The 25916-nt window shown below is 47.5% G+C and overlaps 9 protein-coding genes across 9 annotated transcripts; 3 read left to right on the top strand and 6 right to left on the bottom strand.

Moving 5' to 3' along the window:
- Positions 1-866: 866 nt before the first annotated feature.
- Positions 867-4286, top strand: N7471_008520 (DUF1708 domain-containing protein; the record flags this gene model as incomplete). Its single annotated transcript, XM_057281239.1, has 6 exons — positions 867-1053; positions 1127-1284; positions 1347-1440; positions 1493-1721; positions 1778-4149; positions 4207-4286. The coding sequence occupies 6 exons, from the start codon at positions 867-869 to the stop codon at positions 4284-4286; spliced, it is 3120 nt and encodes a 1039-aa protein (XP_057135499.1).
- A 1355-nt stretch (positions 4287-5641) lies between these two features.
- Positions 5642-6529, top strand: N7471_008519 (GFA family protein; the record flags this gene model as incomplete). The annotated part of the gene is made up of 4 exons (XM_057281238.1): positions 5642-5973; positions 6076-6155; positions 6205-6390; positions 6431-6529. Exons 1-4 carry the CDS (start codon positions 5826-5828, stop codon positions 6527-6529), a joined length of 513 nt encoding a protein of 170 aa, XP_057135498.1. The 5' UTR covers positions 5642-5825.
- Positions 6530-7544: 1015 nt separating this feature from the next.
- N7471_008518 (uncharacterized protein) lies at positions 7545-7958 on the bottom strand (the record flags this gene model as incomplete). The annotated part of the gene is made up of 1 exon (XM_057281237.1): positions 7545-7958. One exon carries the CDS (start codon positions 7956-7958, stop codon positions 7545-7547), a length of 414 nt encoding a protein of 137 aa, XP_057135497.1.
- A 2538-nt stretch (positions 7959-10496) lies between these two features.
- Positions 10497-11448, bottom strand: N7471_008517 (ThiJ/PfpI family protein; the record flags this gene model as incomplete). The annotated part of the gene is made up of 3 exons (XM_057281236.1): positions 10497-10888; positions 11007-11244; positions 11371-11448. The coding sequence occupies 3 exons, from the start codon at positions 11446-11448 to the stop codon at positions 10497-10499; spliced, it is 708 nt and encodes a 235-aa protein (XP_057135496.1).
- A 1139-nt stretch (positions 11449-12587) lies between these two features.
- Positions 12588-13064, bottom strand: N7471_008516 (uncharacterized protein; the record flags this gene model as incomplete). Its single annotated transcript, XM_057281235.1, has 1 exon — positions 12588-13064. The coding sequence occupies one exon, from the start codon at positions 13062-13064 to the stop codon at positions 12588-12590; it is 477 nt and encodes a 158-aa protein (XP_057135495.1).
- Positions 13065-14743: 1679 nt separating this feature from the next.
- N7471_008515 (V-type proton ATPase 16 kDa proteolipid subunit) lies at positions 14744-15862 on the bottom strand. The gene is made up of 6 exons (XM_057281234.1): positions 15796-15862; positions 15720-15732; positions 15458-15587; positions 15232-15388; positions 15078-15181; positions 14744-15017 (listed from the first exon to the last, which is right to left on the bottom strand). The coding sequence occupies exons 1-6, from the start codon at positions 15810-15812 to the stop codon at positions 14947-14949; spliced, it is 492 nt and encodes a 163-aa protein (XP_057135494.1). The 5' UTR covers positions 15813-15862; the 3' UTR covers positions 14744-14946.
- Positions 15863-16813: 951 nt separating this feature from the next.
- On the bottom strand, positions 16814-19076 carry N7471_008514 (putative sucrose transporter; the record flags this gene model as incomplete). Its single annotated transcript, XM_057281233.1, has 8 exons — positions 18940-19076; positions 18759-18784; positions 18432-18676; positions 18289-18355; positions 18164-18235; positions 17922-18111; positions 17753-17865; positions 16814-17700 (listed from the first exon to the last, which is right to left on the bottom strand). The coding sequence occupies exons 1-8, from the start codon at positions 19035-19037 to the stop codon at positions 16814-16816; spliced, it is 1698 nt and encodes a 565-aa protein (XP_057135493.1). The 5' UTR covers positions 19038-19076.
- A 1184-nt stretch (positions 19077-20260) lies between these two features.
- On the bottom strand, positions 20261-22436 carry N7471_008513 (glucose-6-phosphate dehydrogenase; the record flags this gene model as incomplete). The annotated part of the gene is made up of 8 exons (XM_057281232.1): positions 20261-20373; positions 20439-21095; positions 21152-21236; positions 21290-21487; positions 21555-21905; positions 21963-21983; positions 22041-22113; positions 22393-22436. The coding sequence occupies 8 exons, from the start codon at positions 22434-22436 to the stop codon at positions 20261-20263; spliced, it is 1542 nt and encodes a 513-aa protein (XP_057135492.1).
- Positions 22437-24216: 1780 nt separating this feature from the next.
- Positions 24217-25841, top strand: N7471_008512 (60S ribosomal eL33 domain-containing protein; the record flags this gene model as incomplete). The annotated part of the gene is given in 5 exon segments (XM_057281231.1): positions 24217-24290; positions 24302-24481; positions 24770-24823; positions 24890-25032; positions 25131-25841. Coding segments are annotated over 5 exon segments (642 nt in total), but the record flags the coding sequence as incomplete, so codon positions are not given.
- Between the last annotated feature and the right edge of the window lie 75 nt (positions 25842-25916).

The raw sequence follows: 25916 nt of genomic DNA, 5'->3' as shown, positions 1-25916 counted from the left end.
TGATACAACCCTATCTCCCTATAAGAGTCAAGCGCCAGATCTCTATCTGCTCTCAAAGCCACAATTGAGATTAAGTTGAAGTAAACATTGATGTATAGGTAGGTACTCATATGTCAAGTATGTCCTTACATCGTTTTGTTCCAACTGATTGGTTCAGGCATAACTTGACCCGAGATTGGGCAGGGAAATAATATACCTACCTAGGTAGTCATATCGACACGTCTGAATGACCGTTCCTCCAATAGAATATGTCAATAGGCCGTATACATAACCTTGGACTCCCCAAACCCAGATCAAAAAGATGATCATTGTTGGGATCATTCATTTCAATCCCACAGTTCAACAAGTCTAAGAAGTTCATATCATCCAATTTTATAAAAAAAAATTAAACGTTGGAATCTTTGTGTGGAGGCACCTGGGCACCTGGGCAGGCATCTAACGGAGTCGAGACTTTGCGGGTAAAGGTTAAGTTTGGTTTACCCCTGAGCTTGTGAATTGCTTCGTTTTTTTTTTTTTCTTTCACTCCCAACCATTTCGCTTTCCTTTCCTTTCTCTTCTTTTCTTTCTGAGGTTTCTTGTGTGGTTTCCACTTTGAGAAGCACAGACAGATCCCAGACCAGGGATCCTTTTACTTTGTCCTGCTGTTACCGGGGCTGCAGGACATCCCGGACACGCCTAGACGTTTTAACTATTCACTCGGTCTAATTAACGTGTCGGTTGTCTGCATTGCTGCCATTTGAAACTCCAACTAATCTGTTGTTGATTAATAGAAGCAAAAAAAAAAAAAAAAAAAAGCGGACCCTGAATATCCCCCACAGTCCGTTTTCTGACACGCAAAGTCAATTATCAGTGGTCGCATTTCCGACATGTCCTTCTTTTCTCGGGTGTTCCGGGGCAAAGACTCCACTGCGACAAAGAAGCAGGTCAAGCCTACCGCGGTCAACACGGCCCCCGCGAAGCCCAAATGGACCGATGCGTGGCAGCGGACAGAGGTCGCGCCGGAAGAAGTCCAAGACCTTGTACGAGGGTGTGTGCATGAGCTCAAGGCCCGAGGTAGGTGGTGGATTGATATCTTGACCGTGGAATACGGGCCATTGTTCGGATTGCTGATCATTCGTCGCTGCAGCTCTCGACACGCCATTCCTCCTCCTACCGTTCCGTCCTAGTTCCGACCCCAGTGCAGCTCGCACGTTCATTCGCAATTACTTTAACCAGTCCTTCGAAAAGGGCTCGCCCGTCAACGGAGATGTCTTGTCGCAGGAGCTCCGGCTCACTGAGCCGATGGTGAGGGATAATGTCTTCCCGCGAGTTATCAGGGGGGTCACTAACGTCATTTCTATGAATAGGTTCTTTGTGGTGTGATGAAATGGTGCTGGAGCAGACTTCCTGGTGGTGTTGTCACTTGGGAGGCCTACGAGACCTTCAAGATGGGTGAACATGGTACGCGATATTGAATGGAATGCGGGGAATATACGCGCTGATGGAACATTAGATTCGGATATGGCCCGCGACGCTTTCTCGACTTTCATTCCGATCGGCGGCGATTCCGATGCACGCACCAATATTATTGTAGACTTCTTCGATCTTTTGGCTGCCATTGCGGCCCATGGAAAATCCAATGGCTTGGGAGGCCGCAAGCTTTCCCGATATGCTGGATGGTGGGCGTTTGAGCATGTCGATACAGGCAATGGCTTCGAGGCGGCCTATAAGAACTGGGCTGTGTATGGACTTCCATTGATCTGATATTTCCAGATGATATTCTAACATCAATCTCTAGTGCTGCCGATGCTACGAGTCACTTGTTCTTCGCCTACCTTCGGTCGTTGGCTCCCGATGTCCCTCGCGGCGTGAGCGGCATCTCATCGCTACCAATTTCTCTCCAATCGCTCGTTGAAGCGACCGAATACCCCCCTGAAACCCCGACTTTGTTGCAAGTGACGACTACAAAGGTGGTTATGATTGTGGAAAATGTTTCCCCGACGCCATTTTCCTTGTTGCGACGCGCCAAGAACTTTGAATACCGCGATGATGACTGGCACCTGCAGGAGTTTGCCAACTACGAAGACCCCGTTAGCGCATTGACCGACGAGTGTCTCCGTGTTCTCAGATGTATCTCATCTGCGAACCAATCCAGCGTCTCGAGCACCAAACAGTCCACCAGTTTACGGGATGCATCCTGGTCTCGCTTCGAGGATATTGGGTTCGGTGGTTCGATCGACTCTGACCCGGAGGATGAAGCCAAGGAAGCCGCTCCGCCGGCGACTGGAATGACCTCAAAGAGTGGATCTGCGGGGGGCTTGAAATCTGTTCCTCAATCTGGAACAGGTGACCTTGGACGTCCCACCACCCCCTCGTGGGCAGACTTCATGTCATCCGGATTTGCGGACGAAAACAAATTGAAGAACCACGTGGGTCCTCTGCTCTTGCCTCCTGACAAGGTGCTGCCTCCCATTGCCTCTGCACGTGGCATGAGCTCTCAGTCGCACAAGCGCTCCTTGGATATCGAGCCGGCTCTCGAGCCTGCCGAGTTGGCGAGTATCACCACTCTAGACATGGATGACTCGTTTTGGTGGGTTTGGATCAGCAGTTTGTCTGGCGATGAGCCGTCCATCCGCAAGGCTGTGTTTGGTCGATGCGCGCTTCTGGAGACCAGAATCCGGGATACCAAATGGCTGATCCTTGAAGAGCAGATCAAGGGTGCTGCCCCAGAGCCTGAGGCCGGTGCTCAGATTGTCGAGAAGAAGCGATTCTTCAGCTTCGGTAGCCGTAGGGGAAAGCTCAGCCGCCGCAAGTCATCGGCCAAGAAGGTGCCTTCGATTGAAGACTCATACAAGCGGCCTAACAACCAGGGAACGCAAAGCAAGACCAGCATCGGACCGGATCAGCACAAGCGGATCCAGGAAGCTGCGGCCGCTCTGCAAAAGAAGCACCGTGAGCAAGAAGCGGAGGCGAAAGAGAACCGTGTCACTCCCAATAATAACCGTTATTCCAAGACCAACTCCGTCATGACGCTTCAGCCTGCGATTGTGAACGAGGCCTCCCAGGCCATGAAGTGGACAAAGAACTACGACAAGGGTGCCTTCAGGGCAGCATATCTCAGCGACAACCGCGCTGGCACAGGTCATCTTGAAGAACTCGAGGACACACCCAAGCCGATCTCGAAGGACCCCGAGGAGAAGCCTACCGCACCGTTGGCCCCTCTTCCAACCAACGCTACAAAGAGTGCTCTCCCGCCACTTCCCAAAGAAGCTGCCGCTGCTGTGTCCACACCTCTTCCCCCTTCTCCTAAAGAAGCGCCAGCTAAACCTGTCAATGTCGCCGCTCCCGAAGAGGAGAAGCCCATCACAAAGCCTGCCGTTGTTGAACAACCCACTGAGCCTCGGGACTCGGTGGACGAGATGGGCAAGAAGCTGAAGAAGAAGACGGGCAATTCTGCCTTTAAGAGCATGTTTAGTGCCAAAAAGAAGCCCGAACAGCAACAGACTCCCGTGAAGAACGCTGATTTCAAGGAAATTTCCAATGTGGCAGCTACTCGTGCAGCCCTCGAGGCCAAGGCGAAAGCAGCTCAGGAGTCCGGTCCCGTGAAGAAGAAGCCTCTTCCGAACGGCGCCGCTGTCGCGGTTACGCCTGTGGCTACCAAGCTGGAAAAGCCCTCGTCGCCACAGGGTGTTCAACCGACCGTCAAGGAACCTGTGGCAATACCCCCAACCTCGACTCAACCCTCCGCCTCTCTGAAAGAGAACGGTGCGCCGCCCAAGACTAGACGCGCCGTCGAGTATGATGCTCTCTCGCGCGTTGGTACCAATGAACGCGACGCAGCCGATCAGGAGTTCTCCAAGTTCGACCAGGGCCCACTGAGTGACCAGCCTGCTTTCGTCCCTGAGGATTCTCCCGTGGACGCCACATTTGCAGCACAGAAGACCGAGGTTCCCCAGACCCCGACTAACGGCAATGGTGTCCGCCCTGAGACCGCCACTTCGCCCGAGTCAACCGAAGCTGCACAGGATCGCTGGAAGGCGATTCGGGAGGCTGCTGCCCAGCGGACTGCCGCTGCCCAAGAGGAACAGGCACACGAGCACGAGACCGAGGCCAACACCCGAACTAGCCAGTCGGAGCGCACCGACGACGGAGATACTAGTGGAGAAGAGAGTGAGTAGTAATTTCATTCCCCAAAAACCGACCCCATACTAACAGTTGTTTTCACAGCCATCGAGGCCCGTGTCGCCCGCATCAAGGCCCGAGTGGCTGAGCTAACCGGCAACGTGGAGGATGGAAAAAGGCGCTAGCCTTCGACCTCCCCATACCACTTTTCCTTTGTTAATTCTTCCTGATCATTTTTCGCTGGCTCTCTATTCGCTATGATGATACAGAATGTGTCTTTTGTTAATCGTATACCCTTCTCCCGACCAGACATTGGTCGTGTTTGCTTATTGAACGCGGTCCGATGAACGACCTTGTTCGGTCCCCATATCCACATTCTGGAGATGGACAGACCGACGAATACTGCGATACGATTGATGGATTCTTTTTTTGGTTGCGACATCTGTTTATTTTCTCTTTTCTTTCAAATCTTTCTTGACCCTTCTCCGGTCTTCGATCTTCGACTGGACAGATATCCTCTGGTCTTGGTTTATTTCCTTCCCATCTATCGAATCTGGGCTGCTGTTTTTTTTTTGTGTCCGTCTCTTGCTCTATTCCCCTTTCGCTACTGCTATTGATTCTGGTTTCGCTACCAATATGGAATCGCTTTATGTCTTTGAATTGAAGTACTATGTAATATCGAACTACTACTTATTTCAAGCATACAATCAAAACCAGAATAATATACTAATGGCAAACTTCGTTATTCAAATAACACGACCGTAATCTCACATTTTTCCCTATCTACAATGTAATTCAAACCCCTAACTATATAGAACTACAGAACACAGCTCGGGTCATCGATGAACTTAGCGCTCAGGTCACCGGATACCGCTTAATTTGAACTAGTTCTAAACTACTTTCTTTTCTTATTGTACGAAAATAATTCTGCCATTTTCCTGACCCCTCTATACGAATCAGTTCAGAACTATTTTATCAACAATATAAGTGCGCCCGCCCCTCCTGAAGGGTATAGTATATAGTTCATTAAGGATTTGATCTCTTTCGACTCTCCTCCTATAGATAATAACGACTCTCTAGAGCTAGTAGCTCAAACTTATTATAACATGTTATATGATCGGAATCTTACTATTCCGAGTGAAGAAGGAGAGGTACTGTCATATTCGAAAACAGATTCCCCGAAGTTCACTCGCGCATTGTTTCCCGAACCTTATCTTGAAACACGCTAGTCTAAATGTGGTAACTCTCCCAAACCCCTGTATACAACTGGAAGACGCGCGCGTCGCGCGCATCGGCCCTGAAACGATCAAGAGACAGGAAAGTACATGTAAGAGAAGAGTTCAGTTGATGCACGCTAATAAAGTTTGACTGATAACCTCGGCTCGGGGTGATCACTCATCATTTTACTTGATTATGTAACTACTTGACCAGCCTTTCAAGTTAGGTATCTGGTTATCTATCACCAAGTCGGTTTATTAATCAAGCCGAGTCCCGTTCAGTCTCAACAGGTGGTGAATGGTGAATAGCACTTCCCAACAATGTTGGCTCCACAGCTTATACATAATTGGGTTCTCAATCATGGCTTTGATCAAGTCAATTACTTCACAATCATTCAATTCTCTTCTGGCGCACTTATAACACCCAGCTCTCAAATCTGATCTTGCTCCAGTACAATTCAAGTACGGCAAAAAGAGACCTGCCTCACAGAAATTGACATTTAGGCAATGCCTACCTCTAAATATCCTGAGACACAGGATTCTATGGACCATTCTACGGAAGTCTTTTACGGGGGGAATTGCCATTGTAAAGCTGTGTGTTTCTCTGCAAAACTACCGTCTTCACTGTCGCAATTGAAAGTAGTCTCGTGCAATTGTATGTACGCATATGCACAATGCCCCCTACAAGCTTATATTACCTGCCCTGCGAACTGGTACTATGTTGCGATTGACTGCCCAGACTAAAAAGCCGTTCTAGGTAGCTATTGTCACATTTCAGGTAGTCTGCTTGCGTTCGTGGATGATATGGAAATTCAGGAAGGGACAAAATTTCTTAAGGTTTGAATCACCTACGCAATTGCAAAGACCAATGACCAATATAATATAGGAATATCGGTTCGGCTCGCATACCATACAGATATTCTTTTGCGGAATCTGTGGTGCCAATGTTTATAACAAGTCGGTAAATCCAAAGTTCAGATATGGTCAATGTGCTATTAATGTAAGTCGAGATTTCCTCGCTGATTACCACCATCCTCTGTATAACAATGCCCGTTTAACACTATGGAAGAGAGTGCATATAGGCTAACAGATAAATCGTGATTCCACTTTAGATGCGCCTACTACACGATATTGATTTGGAAACCATAGAAATCAGCAAGGGTGATGGAAAGAATATTCATCTGCCACCTCTAGAAAAGAATCCGATTTAGAGTTGGGAAGGGGGGCTACGCTGCGAAAATCAAGAGAGAATTTATTTCTGTCAATCATAATTATTAGCGGACTTCCGATCGAAAGGGTGTACCACCGAGGCAGAGGCGTAAAGTGGCGCTGCGGTTGGATAATTGTAGATAGACGCATTTGGCGGTCAAATAACAAGGCCGATTAGATGACATTTTAGAACGACGTGATAAACACGAGAGGCATTTAAACTGGAGAGACAACGTACTATGAGGAAATGATTGTGGTGATAAACGGCATAGCGTTGCAATAAATCGAGGGACAACAGAGCGAATGATGAACGTGCGTGGCAAAACAATCCATATATACTTTAGCCACGTCTTATTGCAACAGTCTCGCGCGCACGTACATCCGTGTTGACTATTCCCTTTCTCTCACTTCGTTCGTTTCAGGGCACAAAGTTGTACGGGGGGACGCGCGCTGACGCACGCTATAAGCCCTGAAACGTCGTGGCAGTTTGGGCGAAAAAGGTCGAAAGTCATGGTAAGGGAGAGATATATGCGCCATAAATACGAAGTCAAACAGATAGTACCGAATTGCGTATGTTGCAAGTGTAGTCGGTTCTAGATCGAGCAATCTTTCGGTTTATTACAGTAGCGACCGCTTTCGCCTTCTTATGTCGGACAGCACAGAGGAGCGTTTTCAAACCCTAATCACATGCTGTGCTAAACCGGATATGGCTAACCTCGATTTAAGCATTCGTCGGTTAATGACATATGTTCAGTATGAAGTACTCTGAACAAAACTAGATGCGCGCGTTGGTGCCACATATCTTCCATAATAAGCAATCTTATTCAACGTAGCTTTCGCGCCAAGTATTATTTCCATCTGAGCCCGTCAATAGTTTTTGGACTTTAATTACAAGACACTGAATGGGCCTTGATTTTGCGCCCTACAGTCGCGTAAAAGGAGATACTACAGTTATTTAGATAATATAGGGCACTTCCCTCACAATATCCAAAAAAAAAACCTCTTCCAAGTTTGGAATCAATGACAAAAGACGAACTCGGTTGTGTCCTTCTCATCTGTCGTCAAGCATGCCCATATTCGATCTTTGTTGTCCACAATCACGGCAGCTCCAATGAAATCCGGGCACCAACTGCCGCTGAACAGCGCCCTTTGGGTCAGATCTGTCATATCATGCACTGAGTCGCCCGGTTGTTGCCCAACTCGGCACTGCCAGTCCCTTCCAGGGATCTTCGTCATAGTCTGATACTTGGTATGATCTAAGTTGGTTAACCATTTTTGTGCGTCGTCGTTGACGCTGCAGATATGCATATGAATCTGCTCTTGGCTGCGCGTGCGCACCGAGTTGATAGCCAACGCTTCAGAACCTCGTTTCCATTTTTCTTGTCCCCATGTCCAGGGATCCTCGACCCATAGTTCTCGAATTCCTGGCATCAGCTCCGTTGTCGTCACTAAGAGTCCCAATTTCCCATTCATCAACACCCATTCAGAATTTGTGGATGTCGATTTTCGTGTCGGACATCCAGTTTGTAAACAAACACATAATTGATCGAACCAAAGATAGCATGAATCACATAATCTGTTCGCGTCGGTACAGCCCACGTAACAAGTATCGAGCCCGCTATGAGTGTGACTTGCGCAAGACTTCAAGTCGCAGCTTTTGCAAGGTGGTCTTTGATTCGTGTCACACTGGCAGTTTTGGACATTGTTGGTTGAAATCTGGCTCCCCTTACAGGCTCCGCCAGTTCCGACCGTGCCGGAAACATCTCCTTGCGCGTGGCAGGGTAAGATAAGAAGATTTTCGAGACAAAGGTATAGTATTATTGGGATGGTCTTGAGCAAATTCATAGTTGAGGTTTCCTTATCAAAAAGATTCTGCTCCAAAAAGATTCTTTTTCCGAAGAAAATGATACACTATAATCGACCTCTTTCATGCCGAAAATATCAAGCCTCGCCTTCTTTATATAAAAAGAAGATCTTGATTTATACAAGATTTATTCTAGCTCGTCATTCTGACGGTACATTTTTGCCACATGAACCTCAGGTGAATAGTGGTGAACAGATAACCCGAAGGCAGCTCTGTGTAATTGGCCCGCGAGCTTCAAAGGTTCTTAGTGAACCCGTCAGCGAAGTAAACCTGCGTTGGGTTGCGAGTCTAGACTAGCAGCCTATCCCGTCTAGAACAATCTACTTTGTTCTAAGATTTACTGCCAAGAGCCTCCATTTCTAGTATGTTTCATTAGACCAAATTATTTTGCCCACACTAGGCATCTTGGGTGAATATAGATCCTGAGCTTGTGGCTGGCGGGTTGGGCGGGTAGAATATGACATATACGCGTCCTACGAGATTTTAACCGGTCGGATATCAGTGTATCTTTTGGGCTTTCTCAGCCTAATTGACCTTACACTCCTCTTTGAATGTTAGGCCGATCTGACGAGGTAGAGTATAGGAGCAAACTAAGTCTTTGGCAAGGCTGCTAGGGCTATTTTCCGGGAACCACATAAGATGATAAGCTATATAATCGATTTCGATTATCACTAAGTCAATTTTCAATGATCATCAGAAGTCCTTCGGCTCTACCTGAAAATGACTCAATATACTAGCTTCAGTGAGCCGGGCTTCTTAAGAGCGGAGAATGCAATCAACAATAGCACCGTGTTTCTGTTTGAGGTGATTCCACATAGAATTGTGGGAATCATATAGGTGCGACGATTATTCAAGCTTCGAGAAGAGCTGCATTCACAAATATAAACCACTTTTGTTTGCAATAAGGCTGGCTATTCTGGTGGTTCTATTGGTTCTATTGGTTCGCAGATTCGCCCTCCCTAAGTTCATGTCTTATTAGCTTATATGTGGTGGATTTAATAGGGGCTTGTCCCGCGTATAGCATGTACTCACGCAATCGGTTGTACAGCAAACATAGCCCGGTCTACATTGATTATGAGGACATGCGATGACACATTCGTCACTCTGCCTCCTGCATTTTGGAAATTCAATACCGGAAACCATTCCAAAAATAAAAATGTAGATTAAGAAAGAGCGCTTCATATTTGATATAAAAGTTTCTTAAGAAAGTGAAAACACGGTAATCTGTTGCTTTGGCAGATTGATGAATTAAAGATACGGAGTATTTAAGAGGAAATCGGAGGATTTTCTACCTTAAAATAGAGTAATTAGCGCCTTTAGATATACTACAGTGCGCTATATAGATCATCTAGAAACGATCTATTTACATGTCAATGACTCACTACTTAGTTAAATTAATGCATCTAGATCATATAGCACATCGAAGCATCTTTCGTAAATCAATTAAATGGTACAAGAGTGGCGTTTGACAGAACACCGAGGAACAGATAAACGCCTCTAATGATAAGTAAAAGTAGTCAGTGGATGTTATGTTATTTATTTGGCTTTGTGAATCGTTCAAATCGTCATTATGATGATGCTCTTATTATCACCCAAAATCCAGCTGTTATATTCAAACGTCGCCAAGTCTAGTCGGGTCGAAGAAGTCTAGAGCCACAATTAAAGTTTGGAGACAGACAAAACCGGTCATGCTTGTTTGAAATTCTTGACTATAGATTCTTCATTGAACCATATTCATACATCCGCTGCATGGTGTGTTCAATATTCCCGTTCCCATCCTCCTTCAAACCCGAGATGATCCGAAGCTCCCTTCACCTGACAGCCTTTTGTGCTCTCTTTAGGCGAAGATACCTAGCATGATGAAATCTTCGAGTGGCACAGCGTGGTATAGTACAGATATGATATATCACGAGTTACTGATACACCCTGTGACGACCGACTATGGAGGATCTAATTTGAAAGAAAATTCGGCGTATTTTACCACTAGACCATAACGAAAATCAAGGTACTTTGTTTAGGGCCTAGCGGGGCCATATCTGTCCTATTTCTTGTTTGACATCTTGAGCGCTGAGTTCATCGATGACCCGAGCTGTAGTCACATAGAACTACAACCCCAAAATCTTCAAAATCTCCTTCCCAACCCCTGTCGCCGACCCAGGGTTCTGACCAGTGATAATAGTCGACTCCGTCCCAGCCGCCTTCCCAACAACAACCATCTCCCCCCAAGGCTCCGCAGCCTTAACATACTTCCCACCGGTAACACGGCCCAACTCGGTTTCCAGCAAAAACGGCATCGCAGACGACAGACCCACAGCATCCTCCTCGTCATTCGAGAATCCCGTCACGCCAACGCCGGAGATAAGTGGCACGCCGGAGGGAGCAGTTGCATTTAGCAGAACGCAGGGACCGTGGCAGACGGCCGCAACGGGCTTGTTGGCTGTGGCGAAGGTCTGGATTAGAGCTAACGAGGTCGGGTCTGTGGTTAGGTCGAATATTGCTGGATGGATCCATTGTTTCGTTAGAGGATGGAATTTGTATAGATGGGATGACACGGATGACACAAGTACAGCTGGAAAAAGGAACGGGAGGTAAGGGAAGGGAGGTGGGCAACTCACGTCCATGACCACCAACATAGAAAACAACATCGAACTCAGCCGCGCGCGGGAGTATATCCGCCAACTTATGCGTATTCGTCCACAGGGCTTTTTGTTCTTTCAGGAACTTCTGAGCTACCTCGTCTGACTCGTACATCTTGACTGAGGCTGGGTCTAGGGGTGCTTCGCCGCCTTTTGGGGAGGCGATGCTTAGGGAGACCTTGTCGTGGAGAACTTCCCATGGATGGGCGAATTCGGGCTTGGGATGGATGGTTAGTTATGGATTCAGGATTCAGGATTTGATGTGTAATTGGTTTATTGTAAGAAGAGAATAGAAAATGTAGATGTTTGATGTTCAATTGAAGCTGTAATTGGGGTTGCATACCAGATACCAGCCAGTTGGATTGCCGGTGGCGCCGAGCTTGTCGTGGGAGGTGATGACGATGAGGACTTTGGGTGTCATTTTAAGTGGGTTTTTGTATATGGGAATATTCATGAAAATGTAGGAATAAGTTGATTGTGTTTATTGTTTCTTTTTTAATTGAACAGAGGGTGAAGGGTGGCTCTGGGCTTTTTATATTGCATTCCCTCCACTTGGGGCGATCTGCATCACCATATATCACTATCCCGTCACTGACCCACTAGGGTCCATTGTGGATTATCAATCCATGCCACTCCACCTCGGGGGGCAATGAGGTTTCTCGCTGGGAAAGGCTCCCTCGTGCAGAAATCGGGCAGCTCCAGAGGCAGAGGTCAGCTCGACTTATCTATGGGGTGATGTCATATCCAACATGCACACACACAAGTCTCCCGATGTCCATATAGTCTCCCTCCATATAAAGAATTACTCCCAACGGGGCTTTGGGCTGCATGGGAAAAGATACTAATTTTGAAGTACATTTTTTATACGTATCGTATAGAAAAGGCACCTAAAATAAAATATTTGGATTCTAATTTTTGCATTCAACCCCTACAGCCTCGCGCGAGCACCTCTTGGACTGAAATGGAATAGACCCAGACAACACGCTAGTCATATCACGTGCACTTCTCTTCTATGTATATGGCCCCTAACCCCTCTTTTATGTGGACATCCATGTGTCTTGCCATGCTCTCGTTTAAAGCTCTCGGCATGGATCGAGATGGATACTCCGGATAGCGGGAACGGGACTGGTGGGGCTACCATATTTTGATGGTTTGGTTTTACCTCACTCTACAAATTACAGACTTCAATATAACATTGAAATGATCTATTTGCTAAAACCCTTCTCAAGCTCCCAGCACTTTCCGTCGTTCCCCGTCATATACGTAAAAAGAAAAACTCCAAAGCTCAGCATCGCCAGCATCAATCTCAGTCAAATATCCTATGACGTCTTCCCCGGTGCTCTTTCATATTATCCACGCGACCGAAGGTCTGACCACATTCCGGGCACCGGATGGAGCGATAGGCGACATGCTGTACCCTGATATGGCGCCACAACGATGCATGGCTGCTAAACGTCTCGCGGCGTGTACAGCCCACCCAGAGGCATTTTAAACCGCCTTCGGAACTGATATAGAAGGAAGACTGTTAATGACGAAGTGGGAAGAATGAGGACATATGACTCACTCTCGTTCCTGGGGTTCATGATGAACAGAGGTTGCTTCCACGCCAGCAACTTCAATATCGTGCTGGTTTGGTGGAGATGTTTCCTGGGTGGAGGGACTCGGTGTCGAGGACTGGATCCGGATTGTGGTTTGACCGGGGTCGAGGTGGTCTTCCGTTCCAACCTCAGTGGCTCTGTACTGCCCGGTCGAGGAAGACTGCATGTTACCCTGATTGTCCACTGGGGAGTGTACCATGGTGGTATGCGTAGTCCAGTTGGGGTCAAGAGACGCGAAGGCATGGCTCATTGAAGGGTCATAAGGAGACAAACCCGCGGAGTGTACAGGTCGCTGTCCGACCGCAGATGCAGGTGGTTGTGTCTGCATAGTCCAGTTGGACTCAAGAGACGCGGAGGCATGGTTCATAGAAGGGTCGTAAGGAGACCAATCTGCAGAAGGTAGAGGTGGCTGTCCGACCTCAGAGGCAGGTGGTTGCATAGCAGAAGCCCCGGGATGGTGATTGGGTTGCTCACTTCTAAGTTGAAATATTTGGCGTAGCCTCAAATATTCTTCGAGGTGCGAAGTGTATACCATAATGAGCAACGGAAAGAAGAAAAGAGATACTGTGCAAGTGTAATTGAGATATCTGTACTAGAAGAGAATTCCAAGTGGAAAGCATTGGGAGCTTTAAATAATCCATGACTGTAAAAATACGCCAGGCTCATTGTTGAGATGAACCAGTGTATGGAGGAGATTTGCATATAACTCCAAAAGGGGACTCAATTGATCCAAGCGTAGTATTCAAGCGTTGATCTCTCCTTTCCTTTGGAGACCTGGAAGCCTCTCCTTTCCTTTGGAGGCTTGGATGGAAGGAAAAGGAGGCTATGAAGCTTGGTGGAGCCCTCGCGCGCGGGCGTGGACCAATCACGATGGATGAACGCACCCGGTTCCGATCGAGAGCACCTACGCCAAGCATTTGGGGGATTACGCGTGATTACACGTGATTACGCGGAGCTTTCAAGTTTGTGTATTAGAGTATTAGAGTTGAGAAAAACAAAAAGAAGAAAAACAGACGCAGGTTCGCGGAACAGATCCGACTCAGATTGGCTGCCAGCCCTGTTGTTCTGACCTTGAATGTATCTTGCTATGTTGTACACAGTAGTGGATTGTTCGAACATGCACCGTTGACGATGAATCACTCCCAGTTTCAGTTATCCCCAGCTTATCTTTTATTTCCCTCTAGCTATTCACATCTTGCTTGTGTTTAAATTCACTTTAATTATCCTTTTTATTTTTTTTATTGTCCAGGCTTTTCTTGCAACAGGACTGACTGCCTACTCGTCTAGGAAATCCGGAGGCTTCTATCAGAATTTTTCGTGGTATCTTAATGAAATCAATTATAATAGAGAGAAAATTACCTGGAAGCTGTGCCTTAGTGTTCAGATAAAGAAGAGACGGTTCATACCTACGTGTAAACATATTCAAGTCAGTTTTGGGCCCAGCAATCCGATCCTGGTTGAGGTTCTCCGGTACAGGGGCCGAGCCAGCACATAGGTCCTGGGGTTCAGGTTCAATTATCAATGTCCAGAGTGCCGAGATACCTATTATTGTGCAAAGTAACTAGTGTCAGGCAACGGTTGAAAATCAGCTTATGTGGTGGTGCCCCATTATGTGTACATATGGAGCGAGCCTAACATATCAAATCCCATGTAAATACGAATACCGGGTTCATAAATACTATGTATAGATCTGATCTTGAACGCCACATTCGTCACACCTTAATGTTTGAAAACCATATAACGAACGCCTTTCTTCAGGTTGAAACGTGAAGGAATAACCTGAGGTTATCCCCCCGTTTCCCCCCGTTTCTGACCTGTCAACTTCCTCGTGGCCGGTACTTCCGAGGTCCCCCTTTAAACATAGTTCGGGCAAAAATTAGTTGGCACTCAGGACGGTGAGAAATGAGGCCAAAAAAAAGGTGAATCCCAAAATGGACAGTCTTATAGGGTAATGTACTCTTTTGGGAATCCATAGATGCCTCTGACCAATTTCTGAGTAATCAGTGAGCGTTGCCGGGCAGGTGACCTCAGGTCACCTGGGCAGTCCGAGCCCTGACTGAAATTTACTCCGTGAGCCTCATAAAAGCGGCAGTTAATATTTGAAGATAGGAAATCCCCATCTGGCAGAGGAAATATGGTACCTATAGCTACCTAGATAGGTTTGTATTATGTATGTGCAGATGCCAACCCAAAAGAAAATTTTTGGGGAGACAGACGAAGGGTCCAGTTCACTATACATATAGACTCTCTCTATAAGTACGTATGTATGTACGGACACAAAAGTTCACTATTTCCGATGCCATGTCCGTGACAAAGAACTTTCATTTGCATGGCATGACACCTTGTTTCGCTTGCGAGTTCATAAGAAGAGCGACGATTAGACCGTACAGGCCTTATACACGTATTAGCTTCTCAATCTGCATATTTCCAGAAGATATGATTTCGATCTTACCAAGAACTTCAGCGAAGATGAGTATCAGAATCATGCCGACATACAGTCTTGGCTGCTGAGCCGTTCCACGAACTCCGGCATCACCAACGACGCCAATCGCGAAACTAAAAATCATCTCAGCTATATCTCGGGACTTATTTGTTATGCAACTTACCCAGATGCTAAGCCGGTAAGGCCGACGGAGAGACCCGTACACAACTGCATCAAGCCTGTATATAAGGCGAGAGTCTGCTTCAGATCATTTGCGACAAGAACGGCAACGACTAAGCCGTAGATCCCGATGATACCAGCCATCACGACCGGAACTATGTCTATTGAACCACGTCTGGATTAGTGTCGCATTCTTAAGTAATGAAATTGACTCGGACGTGGTGACATACTTTTTACAACTAAGTCGGGTCGCAAGACAGCCATCGAGCAAACGCCAACGCCGGACTTAGCGGTTCCATAGGCAGCACCGAAGCAGGTGAAGACAATTGCGCTGACGCAGCCCATAGAGCCAAAAAATGGCTAAGGGTCTTAAAGTTAGCCACTTAAATCTAAAATCGGGGCATTGGGTTTAAATATGGTGAGGGACGAGGGCATAAGCTTTACTTGATGCTTCGGTTGTCATGTTCGAAGCAGCTACGAGGGCGAACTCACGGCATAGACAGGACTAAGAGAGGATTCAGTGAGTATAGATCAGATAAAAGGCCTGGGGTCCACAAGCTTTACTTACCATAATTCTGAAACCATTTTGCTGATTGAGTTGGTTATTTGAGCTCTTGGAATAGGGGGGTCGTCAGGTTGTCAGGTTGTCAGGTGAGTTTGGCTTACTAGTAACTACTAATAGATGGTTACTGCCTAGTTCTTAGTGGTCACTAATAGAAGGTCTCTTACTAGTAGAGGCAAAAATACAAGGGGCTAACCTGTTAGGTTGTTAGGCATTCTCTGCTAGCAAGGATTAATCAATCTACTACTCCGTAGTAGGATGGTAGCTACTAGTAAAAAGTCGCTAACAAGCCCTCTCGCGTATTTTATCGCTCACCTGACAGGGTAGAGTGTATTTAAAGTGAGACATTTTTTTACATAACCTTGGAATACATGTGTGCATAGTTCATAGTAGCTACTACTAGATATTACTAGAAAGTTTTAGTATTTAAAATACGGGTTGGAACACGAAGGAATAAAGTAAATAATCTCAGGTTATCCGATCGTTTCGTGATCCGGTACTTCCCAGGTTTCCCTTCACATGTAGGGCAAGGATTAATCTTGGCACTCAGGATGGTGAGAAGTGAAGGCTAAAGAAAGGTAGACCACGAAATAAACAGTATTATAGGGCAAAATGGGAGATCACCTAGGCAGTCCGAGCCCTGACAGAAATTTACGCCGTGAGCCTTGCATAGTATAACGCGGTAGCTAACCTTTGAAGATACCTAGGTAGGAACATTGAAGGCCCTATATGGCAGAGGAAATATAGTACCTATAGCTACCTAGGTAGGCATGTATTATGTATTATGTAAGTGTAGATGCCAAACCAAAAAGAAAAAATGACAAAACTCCTTTTGGGGAGACAGATGAAGGGCCCAGCTCACTGTACATGTAGACTGTCTAAAGTGTGTGTGCGCACAAACAAAAAATCCCAACCGTAGTCAAGACAAGGCTCGCATGCAATATACACCGGGTATCGAGCAAAAATCAATAACTATTCATCGCAACGGATCGTAATTTCGCAGCTTTCGCTCTGGACTGCTTGCTCATAGTATATACCGCAGTCTCCGGGTAGCCTCAGCCGCCACGAGCGCGCTTATTGCTCCGATGAAGAGACAGATAGAGATGGCGTTATACTTATTTTTGTCCAGGTTCATCCACGTATCTGAACTGTTGTCAGATGCGGGCTCTGCGCCCGGTTCGAGGATACTGAAGACAATCCAGCTGATGAAGGTGCCGACAAATTGGGGAAGTGTCGTGTACACATTCAGCACGCCCAGGTAGATGCCGGCGAGTTCGCCTGTTGATGGGATGTTGGATGCGTGTTCCTCCTCGTCGGTGTCGCTGTCGGTGGGATCGTGGTGGTTCAGTCGGAGAACATCCAGCTCGGTGTCGGCGGCGGAGTTGCGCAGACTTGCTGAGGTGATCATTGTCACGCCGGATCGTGAAGATGGTACCACGGGGGAATAGCCGCCCATTGTTAGTTTGTTGATTTCCACGCCCATAAAGGCGAATGGAGCCCAGCCACTGATTGCCCAGGGAATACCGCACACCGCTACTAGGAAGGTTGCGAATGCGCGGGAGTGCGCTAGAGGGGCGAAGATCATTGTGGCGGCAAACATGATGTGGGAGATCAACCAGGCGGTTTGGAGGTCGGGTCGAATTGCGGTGATGGCTTTGAGAACGGCTGCGACCTTTGGTGGAGGTCGTGCGGTGAATCGTGTCCGCTTGGTATCCGGTTGCATGATACAAAAGGGTAGGAGTACAGAGCTGAGGACTGTGATAGATGAGAAGACCGTTAATGAAAGACTGCCCACGCGGCCGACTTCACCAAGCATATCTGTTGCTTTGGCCCTATCGTCTTTCGGTACTTCGTAACGGAAGTAGGTTTCACCAACCCAGGTTGTGCTGTAGAAGAGGAAAGGGAACCAGCCTACTTAATGTTAGCATTGTTGATTTCCCAACAGGTGCGGAATTTCCCATACCAATCCAAGCCCAAAATTGGGCCCAGCAAATTGCTTGGATGCGAGGCGGCAGCTCGAAAGTAGTTTTGAACAGCTGAGAGAGGACCTGAAAAGCACCAGCACTTCCGTCATCCCTGTTATCACAAAATATTAGTTGATGGCAATGAGTATTGGTTTGAGCTCGACTCACCTTGCGGATATCAGAACTCGCTCTTTTACCGAGTACGAGGTGATTGCCACTGCCAACATCAATGACAAAGCAGCGATCACTGTCATCTGCTTGAACTGCGTATCTCCGAGGAAAGTACCAAAGATGCTAACGGTATCGATGGCACCAACCACATAAGCAAAGAGCTGGCCAATGGCAGACATTCTCCCGGCTACAAGAAAGGTCAGTGTGTTTTGAGGCTGAGACATACGGGGACGCCATACCCCATGCGGATCCAGCTTGTTGCGATGGAATCGGTAGCGTATCCACAATCAGACCGCGACAGCACGCTTGAACTAAGACATTGTAAGCCACCTTCAATTAAGGTACACGCGAGTGTGCCACTTACCAACGTTGATGGAGAAATCCACAGCATAAATACTCACTACAGCCAGGGCAATTGTGCCATTCTTAGCCTGTAGAAAATCAATATTAGCTTCCACATAACCATTGACCTAGCCAAGTGAGTGTTCCAATAAACAGGATACGTACCTTTTCCGGATCTTTAACAAATAAACCAACAATCTCTTTCGTCCACCCCAAGACAAGCAGACAGAAAGCGACAACAAGCGATCCATAGACCATGAAAGGTCTGCGTCGACCCCATTTCGATCGTGACCGATCAGCAATAACTCCAATAAGAGGCTGGATAATCAACCCAGATAACGGGCCAGCAATCCACACCAGCGAAGTCTTAGACTTCGTCAAACCGAGCTGAAGAAGGTAGGGTGTACAATCTAACAAGAAAGCAAATCAAGTCAGCGATCATATCCCTTAACAGTCCCAATGGAGACCATTTGGAATGTGGATAGCTCTTACAAGTCATCTCAGTACCCCATGTGAACCTGTTTTCAAGGAAAACACAAAGTCAGTCACAGACACAACACAATAATCCCTTGAATCCTCCAATTGTTCTCCAAAAAGAAAGGACAAGCTAGACAGTATCGCACAGTCTAACCCCCAATACCCAAGCGACAAAACAGAGAGGGGTGATACGCACTGCAATCCCACCAAACTAAACGTCAAAAGCGCCATCCTGGTGGACTCATTTCGGCCCTTGATGGAGGGCGTCCCCGCCCACCTCGCAGCCTGCGGCATCCTAATTATCCACGTGCTAGCATGCACTCAGTTTTCCACGCTTATGAACCTAAACCAAGATCGGCGGCGGCGCTGGTGGCGGCGTAGCCAGTGACCGATTCGAAAGTCAAAAACGCCTGTCCGGAAGAGACGCGCAATTCAGAGTCGGACAATACAGCGTGTGATCTGGCAGGTCCAGGGATGTGTTCCGGGATTGAGAAAGGGGCCGGTAAGTGTCTAATCCTTTCGGGGAATTGAGTCGCGTGCTCTTTCGGAGCCGTCGGGGGAGCTCGCGGGGGCCGAAACTGTGCACGGCACACCTGGTGTTCGTCGTTTGTTGACGGCGCGGAGTGGGGAGAGGGTGGGTGGGTTGCGACGGAGGTGTCGACGGGTATCTATGCGCTTGTCAAAAGGCGCCTATGGGAATTCTAAGAGAGGAGACCGTTGTCAAAGTCGAAGAAGAAGGAGAGAAAATCAGCGTTGGCCTGAGCGCCTCCATGCGGGCCCCCGGCCTTATCGATTTATTTAATTTACGAGGGACCCGCCAGCCCTGGAACCCTTATGCCGATCCGGCTTTTCTCCTGACAGCCAGGGTCGGCTATGGCCTTTATTTGTTGTCTGTGTACGGGTTGGTTTCTCACTCTAAATGCATTAGGTTTCAAGCACTCCTAAGTATGTTGTTTGCAGCCAGGGCTGCAGCCAGGGCTGGAGCCCAGCCTTATGTCAGCCTCTAGTGATGGACCCTTTTGTGCTGATTGGCCACGTGTGATGACGTAATCCAAGCCCTGTGAGCCAATTATAGAAACACAGGGGAATTGTAGACACGGGACATGATGTACGTGCACTCGGCAAACTCTATAGGGGCTATGGTTCGATACCATAGCTTGCCTGATTAGGAAAGTACTTTTGCTCCAGGGCTTTTTTTTTACTCCGCAAATATTGTCAAGCAAAACAAAAACAGATAGAAACATGGTGGATGATAGCTGATTATTGTAGCAACTCCCAAGATAAAGGGACAATATCCACCACATAGCCGACAAAATAAGGGCGTAAGTATCTTTCATTGCGTGCGTCGCATCCAATCCTAATTTTTGAATTGGTCTCGAAAACCTAAGTATCACAGTATGACGCGACTCCTGCCTGCCGGCCAACCAACCAACCAGAGTCAGAAAATAGAGTTTTTAATTCCTTTGTATCCCGAATCCGCTTCCCATAATCATCGTAAACAGCTATACTCCGAAGACCTACAGCCGGTTGGGGGCCGAGGTAGTGACGGGCCACTGGTAGCCAGCGGCGTCGCTGAATTTGTAGCCGTATGAAGCAGTGAAGTCATCAAGGACGGCGGGTCCACGGGAGCCTATATCAATGCAAATTAGCTACGTGTCATGGTTGGGAGAGTAGAAAAAAATGGGGTAAACTCACCGTAGGGGTACTCCATGGGGATGATCTCCTTGTTGTCATCCAGGTAGTGCAGGAGGGGAGTGAAGATGCGCCAGCTGGCATCCAACTCGTCGTCACGGACGAAGTTGGAGTGGTCGCCCTTGAAGGCATCCAAAATCAGGGACTCGTAGGCCTCGGGGATCTTGAGGTCGGAGAAGCGGCGGCGGTAGGTCAAGTCCAGCTCGGTAACCACCGTCTGCATGGAGAGACCGGGCAGCTTGGAGTTCATCTTGATATAGACGGACTCATTGGGCTGGACACGGATGACAAGCTCGTTACGGGGGATGTCCTTGAAGATACCGGAAGTGACATCCTTGAACTGGATGCGGACCTCAGTCTTCTGCTCGTTCAAGGCCTTTCCGGCCTTGAGAATGAAGGGAACGCCGTCCCAACGCTCGTTCTTAATGTATGCAACCATCGCGCAGAAAGTCGGGCAACGCGACTCCTTAGGCACAGTATCGTCCTCCAGGTAACCGGGCTTGCTGCCGTCGAGGGAGCGTCCGTACTGGCCGATGATGACATTCTTGGGCTCAATAGCATCCATGGCGCGGAGAACACGGACCTTTTCGTCACGGATATCCTCGGAAGAGAAGGAAATCGGGCGCTCCATGGCGAGCAATGTGAGAACCTGCAGGAGGTCTATTAGATTGTTAGCATGTTTTCTACATCTAGTCAGTGCAATTGAATATACTTACGGTTCTGCATAACATCACGGATAATACCGAACTCATCGAAGTAGCCACCACGGCCCTCAGTGCCGAAAGGCTCCTTGAATGTAATCTGCAGCCGATATTAGAACTCGAATTCCGGAATGAGATCGCTTCATCACATACCTGAACGTTATCAATGTGGCGACGGTTCCATGTGGCGTTGAAGAACTCGTTGCCGAATCGCAGAATTAGGATGTTCTTGACCATCTCCTTTCCAAGGTAGTGATCGATACGGAAGATCTCCTCCTCCTTCCAGTTGGGCTCCAAAGCCTTCTGGAGGTCGCGCGAGCTCTGTAGGTCCTTACCAAAGGGCTTCTCGACCTATTAAAAAGAATAGGTTGTATCAATATGGAGTTCGTTTTGGGCCAGGCTGTCCAGAGAAACTCACAATAATGCGAGCGAGACCGCTCTTGGGGTAGCAGTTGCGCTTCAGCTGCTCGGAAACAGTGGTGAAGACACTGGGCGGCAGTGCCATGTAGAACACGCGGTTCTGCTCCTTCGATTGGCGGTTGTTCTCGATCTCCTCAAGGTGCTTGTTCAGGTTGATGAACGAATCATCTTGATCATATTGGCCGGAAACGTAGGTGCACATCTTGCAGAACTGATCTAATTGATCTTCAATCTCCTTTGTGGGGACCTTGATGTACGAGCGAACGCGCTTGAGGTATTCCTCGGTGTCCATCTTTGTGCGCGCATATCCGACGATCCGAATGTCCTTGGGAAGGAATTTGTTGCGGAACTATACCAAAATTGTTAGTGGATGAGAACTAGAATGGTCAGTAGAAATAGCACATACAAGGCCAAAGAGTGCAGGGAACTATAAAATTGGTTAGTATGTCAAGCGTCATAGCATCCGGGTTGGAGGGGTACGAACGGTCTTCTTCTTCGCCAGATCACCAGATGCGCCTAGTACCACGATGATGGTATCATCCTTAAGTTCGATGGTGCTGAATGCGATATCCATTGTTAGTGTTGTGCTTAATTGACCGAGAAAGAATTCTGAATTTGACGCGGCAATTGAGGGGTTGAGCGGGGGAGCTCTCTAAGTAGAGAAAGTGTGCGAAAACGTTCAAGGAAAGGATTGACTATTATTGGGATGAAGGAATAACATCCAAAATAGCACAATATTGGGAATAGGTCGAGGTTGAATTGAGCTGGAGGCAGCCGGTGGGCTTCCGCAACCGGGGGGAAGGGAGTGATGTCAGAGATACAGGAGGGGGACTCACCCAGCACCCTGGCGGTCATCGGTCTGGTTGATCACACTAGTCATCTTGCACCAACCGCTTAATACACAAAATGAAGAAGAAAAGTTGAGCGAGTTTGGAAAAGAAAAAAGAAGAGGAAGATTGTTGAGAACTCCAACAGGATCCGGCGGAGTACTTTTTAACGGAAGTCGCTCACAGCTTCGGCTGGTGGGGCTTTTGCAGGGTATTGTATGTATTTTATGACTTTAAGGTATTTATGACTTTTTTTTTGTTTTGTTAATTTGTTTTTTGTTTTATTTTATCTTTTACTTATAGTCTACTAGTAATATAATATTTTGTTTCTCTTTTGCTGCATATTGTTTTATCGGCCTTGAGACCTGCTCTTGGCCTCGTGGCAAATTCCGGTCAACTTTCTTATATCAAGTATTTCTTAAGTCCGATCTTAATGATCACCCTTTGTCATCGACCTTGGAACTTTGGGCCACTCTAGGATCCCACGGGATCTTACCCGTTTTGATTATCAACAACCCCGCGCAGGCTACCACCGGGGGCTATCAGCGCTGCTTATAACTGGGTTGGGACTTGGGCTCGGGGTGATACAAAGTCCATCGGATCAATTGTCAATGTTGTCCGATGTGAGCATGTCGCTTGTTCTTGGTCCAAAAACAGCTCCGCGGGTCTCTTTCAGAGAGAAGAAACTAGGAAGGTCATCTGATAAGAGATTACATATAGGTGCGGATCACACTACACAAAACAGGCTAAATTTGATTGTAGAGTGTTACGTGTCCATAAAAATGTCCAATGTTGTATAGGGAGTACTGGTTATATTATGGATAGCTTTGCGGTCAGCTGTACTCCTAGTATGCACATGTGTGCAAAGCGGAGCATTGGAATAACAAGCCATCACATCGAGAACGTTGCAGTGTGTCCACTAAAATCCCCTCAGAGAGTGTATCAAATTAAAGTACCGAACCTGCAAGAACAGGTACAATACCACGTACCTCGAGCACGCAACTCGATAAGAACTTCTACCGGTGAACCCAATCGTGGGGATGGATCGGCACATTTGTCATTTTGTCCCAGACGGATTCTATTTTCCCGCGAGAGACCACTTTCTTAAGTCCGGTTTGAGACTGGTATTATTAACCCGATCTACCTAGGCACGATTCGAGGGTCCGAATCCGGAGCATACATAACTATTAACCGTTAAGTGTTACATGGGGGCTATACTACGGAGTACATACTATAGTTATACTATACGACCCTATCTATGCTCTACGCTAGTCTGGTTCCTGAGGTCTCTCGTACGAATCCTCTTGGAAAGTGCCCCAAGTTTTGATGAATACATACATCCATAGATACATAACCGGTCTCAAATGTAATCAGTTATCCCGACAGCCAGGATGTGGGGCAGGATACAGGAACTTCTAGATTTCCCAATAAGTAGTCTCGGTCTGAAGTATACCATGCACCGGAATGCTACCCGGATCATGTCACTGTGGTTATTCTTTGAAGATGTTGATTGTTCTATGTTCTGAAGGAAGCTGGCGAGGATTGCTAAAACCAATCATTCACTGCCCAGACCTGCCGACGATAGCCCTTGCACATTGCTTTTTTTTTGAGTGAAACCTTCCAACTTTAGAAGGTTGGAACCCCTGTCGTCATGGCTTAGGTTTGTCAGCTGCAGACTTGGAGGCTTGGACTCGGACTACAGTAGCCCGACTGGCAGAAAAAAATAAAGTAGGGCGGTAAGTGATCGGTAAATGACCGCCAGCCTCGGATCGGAGAAACAAACAAAAGCTTATCTCATCTCAGATTCTGCCTATCTAATCGCTGATGTAAGATGAGGGGCGGTGTGGCTATCACGGGATCTCGCTTAGCCCTGAAGTGTCACGTGGACTGTGGCTCGCTAAGATCCCGTTTGGGCTAGGGCGAAAACCACCACACGGCTGCCCAAATTGATTGTGCGCCTGACTCTATCGAAGCGACGACAACCACGACAAACGGGAACGACTTCTGATCTTGCGGGTCATTCCTTCGACTTTCTTTCCTTGCCCGCTCCCCACAGAAAAGCCGACAAAATGCCTTCGGAACAAGGACACCGCCGTGAGTGAATCCCTCGAATGTCTTATCGATCGTCGTTTTGGCGGTCTTGAAATCGCAATGCCGCGTCTCGAGCAGGCACCTTGTGCGGTCGCACACTGGATAAAAGACATGTGCTAACTATTTCTTCTTTTTCTAGTCTACGTCAAGTAAGTTACCACTGCACTTTCATCGTCGCATTTAAGGATACACCAATTCGACATGGAGGACCGATTTGGGGGACACAATATATCGCCACTCAAATCGAAGCAACAAACGATATGGACAGAGAATTAATACGAGTTTCTTTTCACAGGGGACGTCACCTGAGCTTCCAGCGCTCCAAGCACGCCCTCACTCCCAACACCAGGTATCTACACCCTGCGCACATGAAATTGAATACTCGATGAATGGAATCTGATATATGGTTATACAGCTTGGTCAAGATCGAGGGTGTTGATGACACCAAGTCTGCCAAGTTCTACCTCGGCAAGAAGGTCGCTTTCGTTTACCGTGCTAAGCGTGAGGTCCGCGGCTCCAACATTCGGGTGATCTGGGGCAAGGTCACTCGGCCACACGGTACGTGAATTCAACAACCAGTCCCAAGGCCATCTCCGAATGGTCCTCTGGGTCTGGAAACCCTCGAACTCGAATTTCGTTTATCTGACTCGTTCCAGGCAACTCCGGTGTTGTGCGCGCCAAGTTCCGCAACAACCTCCCCCCAAGTCCCTCGGCGCTACCGTCCGCGTTATGCTCTACCCCTCCAACATCTAAACGGATTCTCTGTGTTGTTTTCAGTGGGCGATTCCCTTCTTCGCACAGACGGTCGGTCAGGCAAGGAAAAGTCGACGGAACGAGCCGATGTTGATTTGAGGTGATGGAGTTGGCGGGTTGATAACGTTTTATTCGTGGGAGAAGGCAGGGCCAACAAAGCCCTACGAATCAAAAAAAATTTACACTTTCATAGCTGTGTCGGTCCCAAGATACTGGGAACGAGCTTCGTCTCGATATTTCTCCTTGTTCTTACAATTGGCGAGCATGATGTGTCTGGTCGCGCAGCGTCACTTCTCCCATTGTGTATCTGACGCTTAAACGCACCAAATTCCATACCATTTCAAATTTCAACAGACCGGTCAATCGATCCGCTTCTTCGTGCGTCTGTCTTCCGTCTTTTGTTTAAGAAGAAATTGCATTTCTTTGCTCTGGCTCCAATATACCATGGCATGCATGTTTTGCGAACATAAATTATACTCCCATGGCAACAGCAAGATAAACAGACCTCGGCCGTAATACATTAAAATTAACTATAGCTCTAGCACCCATAGACCCTGTGCGGCCTTATTCGGCCTGGTTCCCCAGGTTGTGGTGTGGATCCGCCTCCCCATATCGTCAACCACCTTCACAACACCAGGGGGCACTCTTTTTTCTCTTTCAAGTATATATCGGTTTCCTATGTTCCATGT

The sequence above is a fragment of the Penicillium samsonianum genome (assembly GCF_028829775.1).
Source record: "Penicillium samsonianum strain IBT 33392 chromosome Unknown utg000004l_segment0_segment0, whole genome shotgun sequence".
NCBI classification, from domain to species: Eukaryota; Fungi; Ascomycota; class Eurotiomycetes; order Eurotiales; family Aspergillaceae; genus Penicillium; species Penicillium samsonianum.
Note: the sequence above shows the minus strand (reverse complement) of the source record. Positions and strands in the feature narration are given on the sequence as shown.